Raw genomic sequence first — 17890 nt, 5'->3', positions numbered from 1 at the left:
TTCATGCCACAGCTATGCATACACATGAGGATATTGGATCAATTACACAGCATGCAAAGAACAAGTGTGGCTGTGGCACTGGAGAGACGCTTGAGGGGATTATTTGGGTGGCAACGAGCAATTCAGAAATAAGGAGTGAGAGTCAAGAACGTACCTGTAAAATTGCTTGGGCTCAGGAGGGAATTCCCACAGTCAAATGCAAGTTTTTATCAAAACAGGAGCCCTTAATTCTATGGTAGTCAGTAGTCTCAGACTGCCCAAGACTGTTTGGGTAAAGGTTGGCTACAATTTAGTAGCACCGATCACGTGACCATGTGCTGAGAGGGGTGGGGAACTGCGAGAAGCCAAAGCAAGACAGGTGCTGGGGTGAGGGTGGGCCCAGCAATACCAGAAGTCATTTATTTCAAAAACCGCACTGGATGCACAGGGCAGCACCCAGGTGAACTCCAAGTGCAGGGCTGGAACCGTCCGCCTCCACACTTTGTGTTATTACACTGCCTGCTGCCCACTTTGAGAACTATTTTAAAATCACACTTAAAAGCCAGCAATCAAGACTTGCCCCACTCCAAATATATGGAGTAGCAGACCCCATGAGGCGAAAACCGGCTTGATCAACTACAAACTAAATCACGGACTGTCGCTGGAGAGACAACCCCTATTTGATCTGGGGCATCTGATTCCCTGGACTATTATACCACCTCCAATTTCGTGAGCTATTTATGTATTTTATTTTCTCAGCACAAAGTTTTCCTCAACAGCAGAGTCATTTACATTGCGGGGGGGGGGGGGGAAGGGAAGAAACTAAAATAGCCCAGAGCAAACCCAAAATGAGTATTTTAATTTCCTCTGATACCTTTTTTACCCTAAGTAAGATAGGATGCTGAATCCTTTTTTCACTACTTGTATGTGCTTATTCCGTGTATTCCACTACTAACCGAGGTACATTTTGGCCTCTAAACTGCAAAACGGTCAGAAGCGGTATGTGCAGAAATCAGCAGGTTATAAGGAAGAGAGCAACTCTCGAATACGCATAACGAAATGTACCTCTCAGGGCATCTAAAGAACAGTCGGATATTTTGAAACCGGTGACATGTTTCAGGACTTCTCACTTAGTTGTTTTGTTCAGCAGATATTTTGATTATCTTCTCCCACACAACAGGGAAGTCTTTTCCTACTATTGTTTAAACTTTGCTCCCTTTTACTAAACAGAATTTCCGAATACTCAGCCCAGGCCCCTCTCCCTTGGAATCACTTTTATCTTTCACTAACCCCCAGCAGAAACTTTCAAGCTTCCCTTTACATAGACCCTCCTGTAAAGTTTTTTCTTTTAGGTTTTTTTTTTTTTCCCTTCCCTTAAAGATACAACTGATTTTATCACATAGGCTGTGCTATTTTGAACTGAACGCACACTTGTATTTCTTGTATGCTCTGGCCCTTGCCTCCCACTGGAGATTCAATCTGCTAGGTGAGGGGTCGGCGAACTTCTGTGAAGTGCAGACAGTCAATGTTTTCGGCTTTGGGGACAGCAGCTCAGCTCTGCTGTGGCGGAGAAGCCAAATGAGCGTGGCTGTGTTCTAGCAAAACTTTATGGACACCGAAATGTGAATTTCTTATAACTTTCACGTGCCACAAAAATCTTCTTTTGATTTCTTTTCATCCTTTTTAAAATGGTAAAAATCATTCTCAGTTAGCAGGCCGTACAATAATAGGTGGCAGGCGGGTCGTGGTGAGTCCACCACAATACTCGTGGAATAAAAGGCTGTCTCCTCTCGTGGGGATCAAGAGCTGGCCCTGTCCCTGGTGACTTCACAACCCTACCACCTCTTGGTTGTCTCTTACTAAGGATTATTATGGGCCGTTAAAGCACCACGCCACCACGGACACATCCTCCTAGGCAGGCCATCTAGCAGCCCGTTTGGGGTGCTGAAGAGTCCCAACGAGGCTCGAAAAACGCAACCAGGTTCGGGGTCCAGCACAGCCACACATCGGGAAGACCTTCAGGCCTCGGCGACGCTGCGCAGCGCGGCCGGGTCGCGCAGATACTCACCGGCGCCAGTTCGAGTCTTCCCAAGCAAAGCTGCACAGGCGCTGGCCGAATGCGCGCATGTCGCTGACCCGCCGCAACCCCCAAAGCTCGCTAGCGGAGAGGCCCAATGCCCCTCCTTCCGCGCTCCTACCCGGTAGGAAGCGGCCCAGGTAGCAACCGCCAACCGAGGGCTCCGTCCCACTCGGGCCGGACGCGGAGCCGGCTCCAGCCCCGGCGGGGCGGGGCGGGGCGGGGCGGGGCGGGACTCCGGCCACCCGGGCCACGCGCGCGCGTGCGCCCCCGCAAGGTCCGGCCCTTTCTCATCGGGGGCGCGCGCAGCCCGGCCAGCCCCGGCGCGAGCCTGCGGCGCCCTCCCTCGGCTTCGGCTCGTTCCGCCGCCGCGCGCGCCGCCGCGCGCGCCGCCCGCGCTCCCGCCGCGCCGGAGCTGCCAGCCCGGGAGCCAATTAGCGCTCGGAGGCCAGACGGCGGCCACTTCCTCGTCGCCCGGCCGCGCGCTCCGGAGGCTCGGGCGGCCGCGGGGCGGGGCGGGGCACGGCGCCGAGCGGCTCTGACTGCGTTTGCTAGTCCGACGGCCAAGGGTGGGCGCAGGTCCCTGAAGGCGCACCGCCGCACAGCAGACAAAAAGAAACTTTGGGGCCCCCGGAGTGCCGGCTGGCGGGGCGTTCGGTTGGCTTTTCGTGCTTGGTCTCGAGGCTCCGCCGCTCCAGGAAGCGCGATGTCGAAGCCGCCACCCAAACCGGTCAAACCAGGTAAGGGAGCCGCTCGCGGGGTCCCCTGGCCGCCTTGGTGCCCTGCGCTTCCTCTGCCACTTGGCAGGGCAGACCACGCACGTATCCGGCCTGGAGCCTCGCTCTCGGGAGCCGACCCACCGGGATGGGTCGCTTTGTTGCGTTCGCAGCGGGGAGGGAAGCGTTTTGGACAGCAAGAGGATTTCCAGGATTAAATTTTTTTTTTTTCTTTTAGAGAGGAGTCGCCCTCGATTTTGCGACATTATCATTCGCTGCAACTTTCTAGTGGGTGTGATGGCTACTTCCCATTGAAGCTTCACTGGAAGACAGGGATCTTGCCCCTCTTAAAGAAATACATATATGTATCTATGCCTTGCAATGGTCTTTTAGCCACTTCCTCCTTTTTTTCAGTGTGTGTCACTGTCAAGTTAGAGTTCTTGACCGGCCAGAGCGAACGGGAAGTGCTCTGCTTGCAGGGTGGGGTGGGTGAGCGAGTGTCCTTTGGGACTTTTGAGAGGAGCCGCTTTTGAAACTGACCTCGGGATCTTGGGGAAAGCATTTAGAAAACTCTGTACTCTAGGGGCGCCTGGGTGGCGCAGTCGGTTAAGCGTCCGACTTCAGCCAGGTCACGATCTCACGGTCCGTGAGTTCGAGCCCCGCGTCGGGCTCTGGGCTGATGGCTCGGAGCCTGGAGCCTGTTTCCGATTCTGTGTCTCCCTCTCTCTCTGCCCCTCCCCCGTTCATGCTCTGTCTCTCTCTGTCCCAAAAATAAATAAAAAACGTTGAAAAAAAAAATTAAAAAAAGAAAACTCTGTACTCTAGCTCGTGGCGAGGAGAATCTAGGCTGCGGCAGAGTAATCTCGGCTGTTGCAGTTCGGGAGTGTCTCTTTATCGTGCTGTACAAGTCCACTGCCTCCGCTCCCCCAGTGAATTTGCGGGGCTTAAGCTGGAGAGGGTGAGATTACTAAATTCCTCCAAGCAGTGTTCTTGGCCTACGGTCCCTGTTCATTTTTGATTCTATTCTTAGAATATTTTCTATGATATGGAGAAAGGAGAATGTGAAAGGGGCTGACGTATTTCAATTCAGTACTGTAACAAACTCGTGCATTCATTTGGTGAGTAATTACGGGAAACGTAGGAAATGGAAGATAAATGGCCCTGACACACTCTCGGGTTGTTTCTTCCAGTCTCCTGGAACTTCAGTATCGCAGGAGCTGAAATGTGTCCTTCCTTTCACATCAAATTTAGAAGTAACCTTGGTTGCAAGTACTACACCTTTCATGATTATCTAGTTTTCTTTCTTTGCCATCATACTGTGGCAGTTTCAAGTCATTTTATTTGAAAATTATGTACAAACTCATATCTGTGACAGTCATTCACCAAGGACTTAAATTTTTTGGTGGACTGGGTGTGAAGGAAGTTGCTGGGACTTTGGCTTTGCTGTGAGCAAAGATGGGGCGGGGCTAGTGCTGGGTTCTGTGTTTCTTCGTAAGTGGAATCTGATGAGGAGTTTGCATTTTAAGAGCACGTGTAGGAGGTAAAATCAGATGTAAATCAGGACCTCAAGTATCCAACAAAGCCTTGTTGTTCTTCTTTGATCGCCGAACAAAGTACTTTATTTTAAAGAATGTCCTGAGAAGTCCATGAGCTTTTTCATTTCTCTAGACCTTCAAGTGATGTCTGTGCTGCAGCTGGGAAAGCATTGACTGCGATGTCCAAGGGTGTGCATGAGTAGTCGGGCATAGTCAGGTTTGATGGAAGGATCCCACTGTTACCGTTGGGGATACAGTCCCACAAACTGTTTTGTTGTTGGACATTGCTGCATTCTCCTTCTCTTCAGCAAATCAGAAGGCAAATGTTTGAAAGAGCTTTGACTCCACACTGATTTTTAAATGAGATCCGAACTCAAGGTGACCACAGAAATCAGTTTGTGAGTTTACTCATTTATAGTGAGACATTCTACTTTCAATCAGAGTTGAGACATCGCATGGCCTGGCTTAATGGAAAACAAAACTGCCCCATTAGAGTAGTGGCACGCACGTACTGAGTGCCAGGCACTGATCTAATCACTTTACATGTATTAACTCATTTACTTCTCACAACGACCCTGTTGGGTCAGTGCCATTATTGTTCCCATTGCACAGGCGAGGAAATTAAGGCAAGGCACAGAGAGGTTAAGTAACTTGCCCAAGGTCAGTAGCCGGTAGAGCGGAGCAGGCAGGATTAGCACTGAGGTCCCTCTGGTTTCAGAATCTGCGTTTCTTTCTCATAATGCTGTTCTGCCTTAACATCACCGTGCACCATTCACATGCATGGTCTTGTGTATGTTAGAGCTGGTGGGTGGGAGTGGAAAGGAAAGTGCCTCTGGTCCTCAGTCAGATTTTCGGATCACAGATGGCATATAAAGGTCACCCCCTGGCCAACAGCAGTGAGGAGAGTGGTGTTGAGCTCTACACTCTTGTCCTGCAGGCAAGATGCATGGGTGAAAAATGTCTGGAGCAGCTTGAAATTAGGGGTGGGGGGTGCATTTAATTTTTGGCTTCTTGATTTGTTTATACCCTGCCTCATCCCAGCTGTTAAGAAGGCAAGAAAGGGCCATGTTGAAGGAGGGAAGAAGAATAGAGGAAACCAGAGGAAAGGTTAGCTTACAGACATGCATGTCCCAAGGTCCTCCCGGGTTTCTAAAAGATGGCTATAGATTTGGCTCTCAGCTTCCGGCATAAAGATAAAAGATCAATGATAAGATTCCTACTCATCATAAAATTAAAATGTATTACTTGCTCTGAGGAGAGTTACTTTAATGACCCTGAGATCTGAGATCAACTTCCCATGGGTTCTTTCAAAGTGTTGGAGTGAACCGGACATCTCTGTAAGATGGTCTCTATCATGGTAGTAGTCCCTGTAGCTTCCTGCAGAGCAAGACCCCAGCAGAACTGCATGGTTCAAGTCCACACGCAGTGCCAAAAGGAGGGGAGCTAGGTGAGGGAGCACACAGGCCTTCATGGAAGATTTTAGTAGCAAGAGACATTAAGCTATAATGTCAGTAATATACCTATTGGGATGATTGCCATATGTCCCATAAGGGGACCATTTTCTTTTGTACCTTCCTGGGGTTACACCAGAGTGTGGGTTTGCAGCCACATCCAAAATTCATTTGCTAAACATTTCTTAATATATGCAGCTAATCTTTTAGGCCTCGTGCTAGATATTGGGGTTCCAAGGAACGATAAAATAAGGTCTCGCCCATGGAGGTGTCGAGCCTGATGGGGCAAATTTATGTATCTTAGACAATATCTTAGATTAACCTATATCTGTAATTGGATGGCTGATCTTACCCATTTTGTTAAGAAAAATCTTGGTATTAAAAATAAAAGTAATATGTTTTTTCTACCTCTTTCTTTCTCCAAGCTTCAAAATATATATTTTTGTTGTAGAAAATTTAGGAAATACATATAGAAAAACAATATATAAACATAGAAATACCATCCCTGCCTATCTAGTGATAATTACTGTTCTCAGGATTCTCCAAATCTATTTTATTCAAAAAAGAAGGCACAGTTATCCTCAGAAGTGTGTCTCAGTTTCAATTTTAAGTGGTTTGCTGTTGATTGGCTGATTTCCTACAGTCAGTAAATTATCATTTACACTCTGCTTGAAAATCAGTTGTCAGGGCGCCTGGGTGGCTCAGTCGATTAAGTGTCCGTCTTAGGCTCAGGTCACGATCTCACGGTTTGTGAGTTCCAGCCCCACATTGGGCTCTGTGCCAACAGCTCAGAGCCTGGAACCTGCTTCAGATTCTGTGTCTCCCTTGCTCTCTGCCCCTCCCCCACTTGCACTCTATCCCTCTGTCTCTCTCTCTCTCTCTCTCTCTCTCTCAAAATAAATAAACATTGGGGCGCCTGGGTGGCGCAGTCGGTTAAGCGTCCGACTTCAGCCAGGTCACGATCTCGCGGTCCGTGAGTTCGAGCCCCGCGTCAGGCTCTGGGCTGATGGCTCGGAGCCTGGAGCCTGTTTCCGATTCTGTGTCTCCCTCTCTCTCTGCCCCTCCCCCGTTCATGCTCTGTCTCTCTCTGTCCCAAAAATAAATAAAAAACGTTGAAAAAAAAAAAATTAAAAAAAAAAATAAAAAATAAATAAACATTAAAAAAAATCAATTGTCACATTTTGACTTTTCCTTTCTTACTGATTTCCTTTTATAGGGTCACTTATGGCCACTCAAGGTCTGTCATTGAAACTCTCCCCTCTAATTATTAGATGGGCCACCGTCTAATATGGTTTTTAGTCATGACTTAATAGTCTTTAGCTTATTCTCTATGGGGCCCCCCCCTCCTTCTTTGGGACCAATGTAGCCTCTCAGTTTTATAAATACAGCACTTTTTGTTCTTTTCAGCCGCCCTCCCAAGCCTTGCTGATCAATTAGGGTGAAGCCACCTGGCTTCTCAGAGTGGCGAGGACAGCTTGTATTCTCACAAAGACCTTTTTTTAAAAAAAGACTTTATTCTGAGACTTTATTCTGTAAAGATGGGCCAAAGGATATTGAATGAGATTTGAACTAGAATCGTCTCTTTCTAAGCCGGTTTGATTACCCTCCACTGTAGTTGGAAGCCTGATGTCTGACCTTGACCAGTTCTTTTAAATGGCTTATTGATCTTGGTGGTGGAAATAAAACAGCGTAAATATTTTATGTGTCTTATGAAAATAAATTCGTGGGACTTTGAAAAAGCAAATGTCAGTATTTGGGGTTCTTTTGTATTTACAATAAAAACATAAACTTCAAAGATGTCATACATATGCTGCTTATGTAACACTGTTGAGAGGAAAAAGGTCTTCATCTAAAATGATCGGAACTTTTGTGTATTTTTTTTTTTTCCCCTCTGAATAAATAAATTCATCAACGGTGAGATGGGGTTGGCTAGAAATGTGCACTTGGATAGTTTCCTTCATAAACGTGATGCTGTATTTATGCCTGGTGGCGGAATAAAGTTTGGAAAACATTCTGAAACTTCCAGAATGGTGATTATGATGATGATAATAATAGCTAACATTTGTTTGGCCCTAAGTATCCGGTACTATGCCAAGCATTTTATGTGTTCTATCTCATTTAGTTATTCTAACTTCCCTATGAGGTGGGTCCTAATATCCCCATTTTATGGGTGAAGTAGGACTTAATGAAATCAACTAAGCCACTTAAAGGTCTCAGATCTAGGAAGTGGTGTTTTGGTTTGACCTGAGAATGGCACACCGGCCTTAAGTGCAAGCTGTGTCTTTTGCACAGAGAAATCTATGAGGATCTATTAGATTGGCTTTTTTGTTTTTGTTTTTTAATTTGTTTTCACATTTATTTATTTTTGAGAGACAGAGCAAAGCAAAGCGTGTGTAGGGGAGGGGCAGAGAGAGAGGGGGGGACACGGAGTCCAAAGCAGGCCCCAGGCTCTGAGCCGTCAGCCCAGAGCCCGACGCGGGGCTCGAACTCACGGACCGCGAGATCACGACCTGAGCCGAAGTCGGACGCTTAACCCACTGAGCCACCCGGGCGCCCCGAGGACTGGCTTTTGTTTCAGGCAGCCACCTTTATTGACTTAGGCAGTTGTGTGTTATTTGCATTTGTGTTGTATAACTTCCCTCTTTCAATGCTTCTGTATTAGACTCTGAGATACTTTTTGAGAGTAGAATAACCTTTTATTTCCTTGTAACTTTGCAGCAGCTAAACTTTTTACTCATGGCAAATACATAAAAAGTCCAGATACATCATAAAATCCTTGTCCGGAAGAAGGTGGAGTGGGCTGTGGTTGGGAACATCTTCTAGCTACACTATAAAGCAGCAAAGGCCGGAGGCAGTATCCATCGGTACTATTTCTGGAAACAGTGGCGCCCTCTCCAGCTTGTGTTCCAGCATTCACACAGCTTGACTCCAGTGTCACGAGTGCAGTGAGCTTTTCTGACACACCTGTGTAGGGGAGGAAAAAAATCTTCCCTCTACCTTCTTATGTTCTGTGTCCTGCAAATTAAGCTAATGCAAAGTCGGATTAATGGGAAGAAAAGGCATACAAGTTTATTTGACGTTTTCAGTTTTACCTGCACAGGGGCTATACACAAAAGAGGCGAAAATCCAAAGAAGGGGTTGATTTGAAAGCTTATGTGCCATTTTGGAAGCATGATACATCGTGGAGAAATGACTAGACAAAGGAAAGAGGGGTTTTAGTTTCTAGGGGCAGTAAATTATGGAAAGGTAAATATATAGGGAAGTAATCGAAGATAAGGATTATTTTAGTAAGGTTTGTTTGTGTAGACACAACTACCTGTCATCTCCACCTCTGATAATAAAAGTTTTCTTTCTTGTATGGGGAGAGAACTCCTTCATGAAGGAAATTTATGCCCTGCTTTTAGGCAGATGGGGAGAAGGAAGAGAGGCTTCAGAGGCAGAGAGACCGTGTCTATTTTTTCTCAATTGCCTTCAGCTCAAAATACTTCCTATACCAAAGTGGCCTGCTTTGGAGTGGCATATTCTGACGCCCTTCACCTCATACTTCATGTCCGGTGAAAACCATTGCCAAAGTTGTACTCCGTTGTTTAATGCTCAGGGGAAGACAAAACACATGAGAGACCTAGAGAGAGAAGGAGAGACGGAGAGGGACGGAGAAACGTCTTTCAGTGGGCTAATGTGAGCCGTCACATCAAGATTTTGTATCGCTTTGTCAGTCGTACTTCAGTAAAGCTGGGGAAAAAAAGACGATCAAAAATATTGGAGGAGTTTGGGGAAAAACTTACAGATAACAGTATAGAGAGAGCTCCCTGGTGCTTTTGAACGGTCACGTGATATTCCACTGTATCTATTTACCCAGACCCACATTAGATGGTTGCACAGTAGATTAGAATGCACTTTTAGATTGTTTCCATATTTACGTAGTTACAACAGCCTGGCTGCTTGCTTGGTATGAGTTGATCTGCAAGAGAAAGTCCTGGAGGTCTGATTGTTGAATCAGAGCGTATGTGCATCGTCATTTTCATAGACGTTTCCGAAACGCTCTCCAAAAAGGTTTTACCAGTTTCCCTTCCTACCAAAAATGTGTGCACATGCCTTAAACAGACAAATTTCAGTGCATAGGATAGGAGACAGGAATCAAAGCGCTGGGAAGTCCAAAGCAGAGAATTTTGAGGACGCTTGGGGTGTATCACCTAAGGGGGGAAATTTAAGCAGAGTCTTGAATGCTGAGTAAGAGTTTGCTAGGCAGAAAAAGCGGGAAATGTCATTTGACTCGGGCACAATGAGATAACTTGGTATGTCCTCCAATCTCGGTTTGCCTGACTGCTTGAAGCTGAGCTCCCCTCTCTCAGAGAAGCCAGGGGACTTGGTCTGCACACATGGAGCTGTGAACTGGAGAAATTTGTTCTGAATTAAAGAGAAAGCCGTCGGCCTGGAGTAAGAGATTGTGGAAAACAGTACTGCTCCCTGCAGAAAGTGAGACTGTCCGCGTGTCAGCCCTGTGCACGCGTATCTGCTTGTCTGTTTGTCAGGATGTTAACAATGGCTGTGGGCGTTTGGGGTGCAGCCAAATGTTAAAGAGCTTAAAGTCACAGCTTAAAGTCACTTAAGTCGCTGGTGGGACTGTGGTGGCCACTTCCTCTTAATGAATTCTTGCTAGTCACTTCCCACTTTATGCTTGGGCATCTGTAGAATTTTTAGAAAATCACAAGGCAAATTCCTCACCCTACTCTTGGCGTAGGACTTGGGGGAGAGTTTTGTATTTGTGGATTTGATTGACATGGGATTTAAAAACTCTTTAGCATCCCTTAGAACTTGATGGACTACTTTGGTTTAATATTCTTGGGACCAAAGAATGCACGGAACGTGGTCCTTTCCTAGTCTGGGGCGCTGGGATTTCCAGGGAGCCTGAGGCAATTTGAATTCAAGTTAAGGAAGACTCTAGAGACCCAACTCAGTCTATTCTCCTGCTGGAGGGTCTGTCTCAGGCCCCCTTACAAGGATCTGAAGGCAGCCTTGAAGTCTCTGTGCCATCCTTTGATCCAGGGATTTTGCTTGGTTCTGATAAAGTCATGGATTCTATTAAGGGATTCCCTCAGCTAACAGGAGACATTTGAATCGACTCACTTGCATGAGACAAAGAAATGACTTCCACCTGGAGAGTATTCTGGAGCGGCTGGGTCTTCCGGAAACCTCCTAATCCGACCCATGCCTTGGGGGGGACCCGCCTCCGAGTCCTAGCTCCCCGAGCATGGGTGGGGGCGGCCAGCCCAGGCGAAGCCCCTGGCCTTTTGTCACATCTGGCGGGCATCTCAGACCACAGAGTATCTTAGATTTCCTTGCTTGACAAAACCAGACTCTTGTGTGTCTAAAATGTTGCTTACCCAGGTTTACAGGATTTTGCGGCTGCGTTTTGGGCCTGTTGTTTTGATGAGTCAGCACAAGCTTGTCGACTGTGGCCCTGGGAGGACCTAAACAGAAAGTATTCTTGCTGGTTTTTTAGGCAGGAAACTGGCTGTGAAACACTCATCGCAACAGAAACCTGTCCCTCCAAAGTTCGTCGTCTTTATTTTTGTTTTTTAAAGTTTGTTTTGAGGGGCGCCTGGGTGGCTCAGTCGGTTGAGCGGCCGACTTCGGCTCAGGTCATGATCTCGCGGTCCATGAGTTTGAGCCCCGCGTCAGGCTCTGTGCTGACAGCTCAGAGCCTGGAGCCTGTTTCAGATTCTGTGTCTCCCTCTCTCTGACCCTCCCCCGTTCATGCTCTGTCTCTCTCTGTCTCAAAAATAAATAAAAACATTAAGAAAGAAAATTAAAAAAAAAAAGTTTGTTTTGAGAGAGAGAGAGAGAGAGAGAAAGAGAGAGAGAGGAGGGGAGGGGCAGAGGGAGAGGGAGAGAGAGAATCCCAAGCAGGCTCTGCGCCATCAGCGTGGAGCCCATCGCAGGGCTCGAACTCGCCAACCGTGAGATCGTGACCTGAGCCAAAATCACGAGTAGGATGCTTAACTGACTGAGCCACCTAGGTGCCCACAAAGTTCATTTTCTTAATACTGTGTCAAACTTGACGTTGTTCTCAGCCTTATTCTTCTGTTAGGGAATAAGTCATTCCCTTTTATTCCTCTGCACTCAGGTTCTAAATATGAGTCACGCAAGCAGCTGCCGACCAGAACCTAGGCCTATGAACTGCTGAACCGTGAAGTACGAGTCACTGCTTAGGGGTGACTGTCCACTTCCTCTTTCAGGGAGCCTGTCACATCGACAGGCTTACTTCTAGTACTTGCTTAATGCCTTCCTGCTCTCGAGGGCCAATTCTGTACCTAAGTATTGGGGCTCTAAAGGGTGCCTAGGACTTGACGCTGCTTTGGTAGGAGCTCTGTTCTCCACAATGGACTCAGGCCCACTTTCTGATTTTTGGTTGGTACTAGGTCTCTTGGTGTCTTGCCGTCTGGTCTAGCACTTTTTTGTTTACTGGCACAGGAAATCTGCTTCCTAGTTTGCCCTGAGTCCTTGTCATTGGCCTGCTTTTTCCCTGCTTAGGATACCTGCTCCGTATCACATGGACCTTTGGCTAACACACCTGTGTCTTTCTGACGTACTATGACCCTAAGATTAGTGTGGGTCTGTGTCTACTCTTGAATGGATTTCCCCTTGGTCTGCCTTCATTTTCCAGAACTAACCTTTGGCAGACCTGAATGTCACAGCCAACTAGCTGTTGGTTAAGCTCTCATTATTGTACCTCAAGGAGTCAGGGCCACATGTCCAGAGAGCCTTCCAAGAGTATCTCGCTGAAGACTGAAGTTTTCCTCTGAAGTCACCTGGAACTTGGTTCCTTCTATTCTTTCATTCCCCAGGGTTCTGGGAACAAAGTCACTGATTCACATCTGATGAACAAATTGATCTGCAGTGTTAAACAAATCACTGATTTATCAACATCCCCTTCCCAAAAGTATTTACATTAAAGAATAAGATAAGCTAAACACAAGATTCCCGAAAAGAATTACCTTTTTAAATGAACCACTCTAATGGTAGGACTTCAGGCATGAAGACAGGCTCATAGGGTGATATAAGACCAAGCTGTGATTTGGAGGAGGCGGAGGCAGAATACAGTAATGGGTGCCTGGGTGGCTCAGTTGGTTAAGGGTCCCACTCGTGGTTTCTGTTCTGGTCGTGATCTCCTGGTTTGTGGGACTGAGCCCTGCATCAGACTCTGTGCTGACAGCGTGGAGCCTGCTTGGGATTCTCTGTCTCTGTCTCTCTGCCCCTCCCCCAGTTATGTACCCCCCCCCCCCCCCCCGCAAATAAATAAATAAATAAATAAACATTAAAAAAAAGAATATAGTAATGGAAAATGGACATTAGTTTGGAAATAAAGTTCTGGCCCCCATTCTTTTATTGACTTGCTGGGTCACCTTGATGAGTGAGACCACACCCATTCTGGTCCTAGGTTTCTTCATTTGCTTCTAAGTGTTCATTGCCTGAGATTAACTTTTCAAATAATCCCACAGGTTTCTACATCATTTCATTCTGTGCTTCTTCTGGAGCCATGGGACATTTTCAGTGGTCCTCTACCCACTGCGTTGCTGCTTCCAGTGCTCAGGGCCAGACGATTGCCCACAGATGGAAGCATTAAATACTTGAAGGACTTTTTCCTAAGTCCAGATTTCCATGACAGAGAGAGGGGAAAGGATGGGAAGAGGGTTTGGGTGGAGACATAATATATTCTTAATTAGACCTGATCTGATTTCACTTAGACTCTAGCTACATAGGACAGTGGAGTTTGTTTTTGTTACTGTTTTTTTTTTTTCCTCAGTTGCCTACAGGCATACAGCATCAGGGTGGCCCTGTAGAAATGTGCCCAATGACATTCCAGTGGCAAAAAAAAAAAAAAAAAAAAAATATTGTCATTCCTGAATGGCTCTTGGGACTTTTATGTTTGAAAAATGTATAAAGTCAATTATAACTCAGTGACATCAACTCTGTAGATTTGAGATTTAAGAATATACTGCTAGTTTTTTGAAATTAAGTCTCTGTGCAAAATATTGTTCTCCCATCTTGTTTTTTTCCTGTTTTGGAAGTTACAATTTTAAGCCGTGAATTCAAGTTCAGACCTTGCTTTGTAGCAGTTCTCAAATTTCATTCCAGGAAGGAGGGTTTTCAGTGCTTCTCTTCAGAAGAGAGACACTTGTTCCACCAAGAGATTGGTTCTCAGTCCACCTGTCACTTTGTAAGTTACGTAGGGCTCACACAGAAACCAGAAGCTGGGGTGCCTGGGTGGCTCAGTTGGTTAAGCGTCCAGCTTCAGCTCAGGTTATGATCTCATGGCTCGAGAGTTCAAGCCCCACGTCAGGCTCTGTGCTGACAGCTCAGAGCTTGGAGCCTGCTTTGGATCTGTGTCTCCCTCTTTCTCTCACTCTGTCTTGCACTCTCTCTCAAAAATAAAATAAAAACATAAAAAAATATTAAAAAACCCAGAAGCCACCTTGTTTGTTTTAATTTTTTTTTAACGTTTATTATTGAGAGACAGAGAGACACAGAGCATGAACAGGGGAGGGATAGAGAGAGGGGGAGACACAGAATCTGAAGTAGGCTCCAGGCTCTGAGCTGTCAGCACAGAGCCCGACGTGGGGCTCAAACTCACAGATGGCGAGATCACGACCTGAGCCAAAGTCGGTCGCCCAACCAACTGAGCCACCCAGGCACCCCTTGTTTGTTTGTTTTTAAAGAAAATAATATTTATATACTCCTAAGGATATAATGATAAATTTAAGAACATAACATTGTACATTGTACATTGTATCCTGATCAGAATAAATGTTATTGCTCTAATTTTAGAACTAAAAAAAATTGTTCGTAGTTAGAAATTGAGTATTAAGTCTCTACTAAATGTCTTAAGACCATAGGTAAAGAAACTGGAGTTTGTTAGACCAGATGATGAGAGAAGGCAGGTTACTTCTGTAGCTGGACAGTGGGTACTGAAGGAGAGTGAACTCCTAGTAATTATTATGAAAGCCTGCAATTTACACAACCCACTGCATGTCGGTGGGAAGCCACCATCCAAGAGAGCACAGAACTTTCCCTCTTCTGTCCCTGTGGACTGGGGTTTTCACTGTCATCCCATCCACATTGTAAACAGCAAGTATTTCTTCAGGCTCAAGGATTTAGGAGGGGCTGTATTCCTAGACATTTTAGGGCACATTCCAATGTCTCCATCCCCTGCCTTCCCTCAGCCGATGACCCGGTGTTCATAAAATGATAAATGATCGTCTGGGCATCCATGAATGAAAAGGAGTTAACAACACACACACACACACACACACGCACACACACACACACAAATCCATGAGCACTTTGCAGCCTCAGGAATGGGTGTGAAAGGTACCCTGGGCCTTGGAGCGGCTGAGGTTTTAGCCGCCGAATCTAAGTACAAGACCCTCAGGAGTGTGCTGTCATAGCTCCTGCCCAGGCCTTGAGTAGAAGGGAGATTTTCATCAGAACGATCCTGTAATTACCCTATTTTAATTACAGCCCCAGAAAACCACAGCTTTTCACTTGTCTGGCCTTACCACTCTCTAGGGGAAATCCAACCCCATTCTCCTTCCTCCTACGAGCATCTGATCTGGTGTGGGAAAATACCTGAGCATTTCTTTGGGTTAACATTCTCCCTTTTCTGGGAGCCACTTGGATTCCTGGGGTCTTTCCAGGCCTCCAGAGCTCTGTCTAAACCCACCTTTCCGTAAACCGTCTAGACTTAAGGGACTAGGCAAGTTGGGAGAAGGAACTGATCACCTGGGGCATCCTCCCTGCCTGGGCTGAACCTTCAGTGAGCTGCCAGGTGTGGCCCTGGAATGGCCACAAGGTGTTAGGGCCACCAGGCCCCTCGAGGCTCACCACTTTCAGGATAGGAACCAGACCCTCAGGAAAAGGTAGTAAACCTTGTAAAGGAGCACCGTTGTCTGTCTTGACAGAGGATGCAACTAGGGAGTAATTTCCAGTTTAAAGGTTGTTGTATTAGTAAGTAGATGATCTTGGAAGAAATGAGCGTCTTAGACATCTTGTTGATTTCCTACAGATGGCCTCTCTGAACCCACTCTCCTGTCTTGGGTTCTGTTGTACTTTTGAATATGGGCTTTGGCAGAGTCTCGTGTCTGTGCTGCAGAAGAAAATTTGAGTCCTTTTGTTTTCTGAATGGAGAGGAGCTCAGTTTCAGGGGTATGGCCAGTCATTGCCCCCTCATTAGTTTCTCCTGCTGTGTTTGATAATGTTTGCCATTCATCCAGAGTTTGTATTGTTATATGAGAGTTCTGGTGTTAATGAGAAGTAGTAAAATGCCCTCAGCTACAGATCTGGCCCCTGTGTGGCCATCAGGTAAGCTTCAAGTGAACACCTTGCTTAAGTTCGGTCTATGTCTCTAGAAATTTTCTTTTTTTGTTCCTAGATACGGTGTGTATCTTTGTCCTTATATCAGGTTTTAAAGGGGCCTTTTAAGTAAAGGAGACATTTTTATCATCATGTTGTCTTGCTAGCATGGATTTTTTTTTAATGTTTATTTTTGAGACAGAGAGAGGGACAGAGAGCAGGACCGGGGGAGGGGCAGAGCGAGAAGGAGACACAGAATCCCAAGCAGGCTTCAGGCTCTGAGCTGTCAGCACAGAGCCTGACATGGGGCTTGAACCCACAAACCGTGAGATCATGACCTGAGCCGAAGTTGGACTCTCAACCAACTGAGCCACCCAGGCGCCCCACTAGCATGGGTCTTTATAGAGGGCTAAGACCAAGGCCTTTTTTGTTGTTGTTCTGGCAACTTTTTATCTCCTGGGTACAGTTGTAATTTTCCAATGAATTGGGCATTCATGAAGTCTGAATTTTAAGCTTGTCCACTTATTATTTGCTCAAAATGAAAAAAAATTTTTTTCTTGAAATAAAAATAATTTCTAAGGCCATTTTTAATATTTTATAATCTGAGAGCGCTTCATTATTGCCAAGATTACCAGATATCTAAATCTGAATGAATTTCCATTTGGCCCCTGGACACTGGTTACACACATTCATATGTTAAATGCTCCAGCCTGGTGTATTTTCAGACTGTGAGTGGTGACCCAGTGGTAGGTCACAAAGTCTGTGTAGTGTGCGATGACTAGCATCTTGATAAGAAGGAAGGAAAGAGAATAGAGCAAGAATAGAAGATACCAGAGAGAATCAGTGAAAGTAAGGATAAGTTGGTTTTTTTTTTTTTGGAAGCTGTGTTTTAGGGGTGAGTGTGTGTGTGTGTGTTTCCTGAGCCCCGCTGTGCAACGTATTTCTTAATGTGGGTCTCGGAGACATTTCAGACATCTCTGCCCAGTCTGCTTATGTCTCCAGGCAGCAAGTATCTCTCCTGCCCGGCTCAGGCCCACGGATTTCCGTGACTTTCCTCCTCCCCCCTGCCTGGCCTCCGGGCCTCTGTCTGCATACAGGCTCCGAATTCTGGGTCTGCCCTGCTCCTTTTTCATTGGCAACTCCTCTTATCTTTCCAGAGACAAAGTGCATGCCACCTCTTGTGCAGGCTGCACTGACCTACAGGTCTCCCACCGTCAGTGTGGCTTACGTGTCACCCTCGGCATCGTGGTTGCTTATCTCCCCACTGACTGTGTGTATGTGTGTGTGTGTGTGTGTGTGTGTGTGTGTGTGTGTGTGTGGTGAGATCAAGGAGGCAAAGAGGACTCAATATTAAAAAATACTCTGCTGGGGCACCTGGGTGGCTTAGTCCATTAGCATCTGACTCTTGATTTCAGCTGAGGTCATGATCTCATGGTTCGTGAGTCCGACCCCCACGTTGGGCTCTGTGCTGACAGCAGGGAGCCTGCTTGGGATGCTCTCTGTCCCTTTCTGCCCTTCCCCACTCACTCCCTCTCTCAAAAATAAATAAACTAATAAAAAAAAGAGACCACCTCTGCTGACAGAGTACAGATAACATGAGTTGTGCTTCAATAGGGCATTGGAAGAAACCATGTTTTCCTGATTGTATGTGGGATTCTCATTCTTTGTGGACAATTTACAAAGTAAAGGAAGAAAATAAACCTGGCTCATAGTGGCACCACCCAGAGTAACTGTTAGCATTTTGATGTTGTTTTTTTCTGCTGTTTCTTCCATGCATAG

General features: G+C 46.2%; 2 protein-coding genes across 11 annotated transcripts in view; one reads left to right on the top strand and one right to left on the bottom strand.

The window, feature by feature from the left end:
- Positions 1–2186, bottom strand: part of NMRK1 (nicotinamide riboside kinase 1) — a 49601-nt gene extending 47415 nt beyond the window's left edge. For 7 of the 9 annotated variants that reach the window (XR_009251819.1, XR_009251820.1, XR_009251821.1 and 4 more), the window contains exon 1: positions 2048–2180. Coding sequence is in view for 2 of the 9 variants with exons in the window: in XM_058695674.1 (XP_058551657.1) it covers positions 2048–2106 (59 nt within the window). In the remaining 7 variants the exon portion in view is untranslated. Of the gene's footprint in view, positions 1–2047 lie in introns of all 9 variants that reach the window. The other 2 variants (XM_058695675.1, XM_058695677.1) reach the window with 1 other exon arrangement.
- OSTF1 (osteoclast stimulating factor 1) overlaps positions 2154–17890 on the top strand; it is a 58387-nt gene continuing 42650 nt past the window's right edge. For both annotated transcript variants that reach the window (XM_058695671.1, XM_058695670.1), the window contains exon 1: positions 2154–2796. In XM_058695671.1, the coding sequence (XP_058551654.1) occupies positions 2154–2796 (643 nt within the window). The remainder of the gene's footprint in view (positions 2797–17890) is intronic.

The sequence above is a fragment of the Neofelis nebulosa genome, chromosome 12 (genome assembly GCF_028018385.1).
Source record: "Neofelis nebulosa isolate mNeoNeb1 chromosome 12, mNeoNeb1.pri, whole genome shotgun sequence".
In the NCBI taxonomy this organism is placed as follows: Eukaryota; Metazoa; Chordata; class Mammalia; order Carnivora; family Felidae; genus Neofelis; species Neofelis nebulosa.
This window is presented reverse-complemented; position numbering and strand designations above follow the sequence as displayed.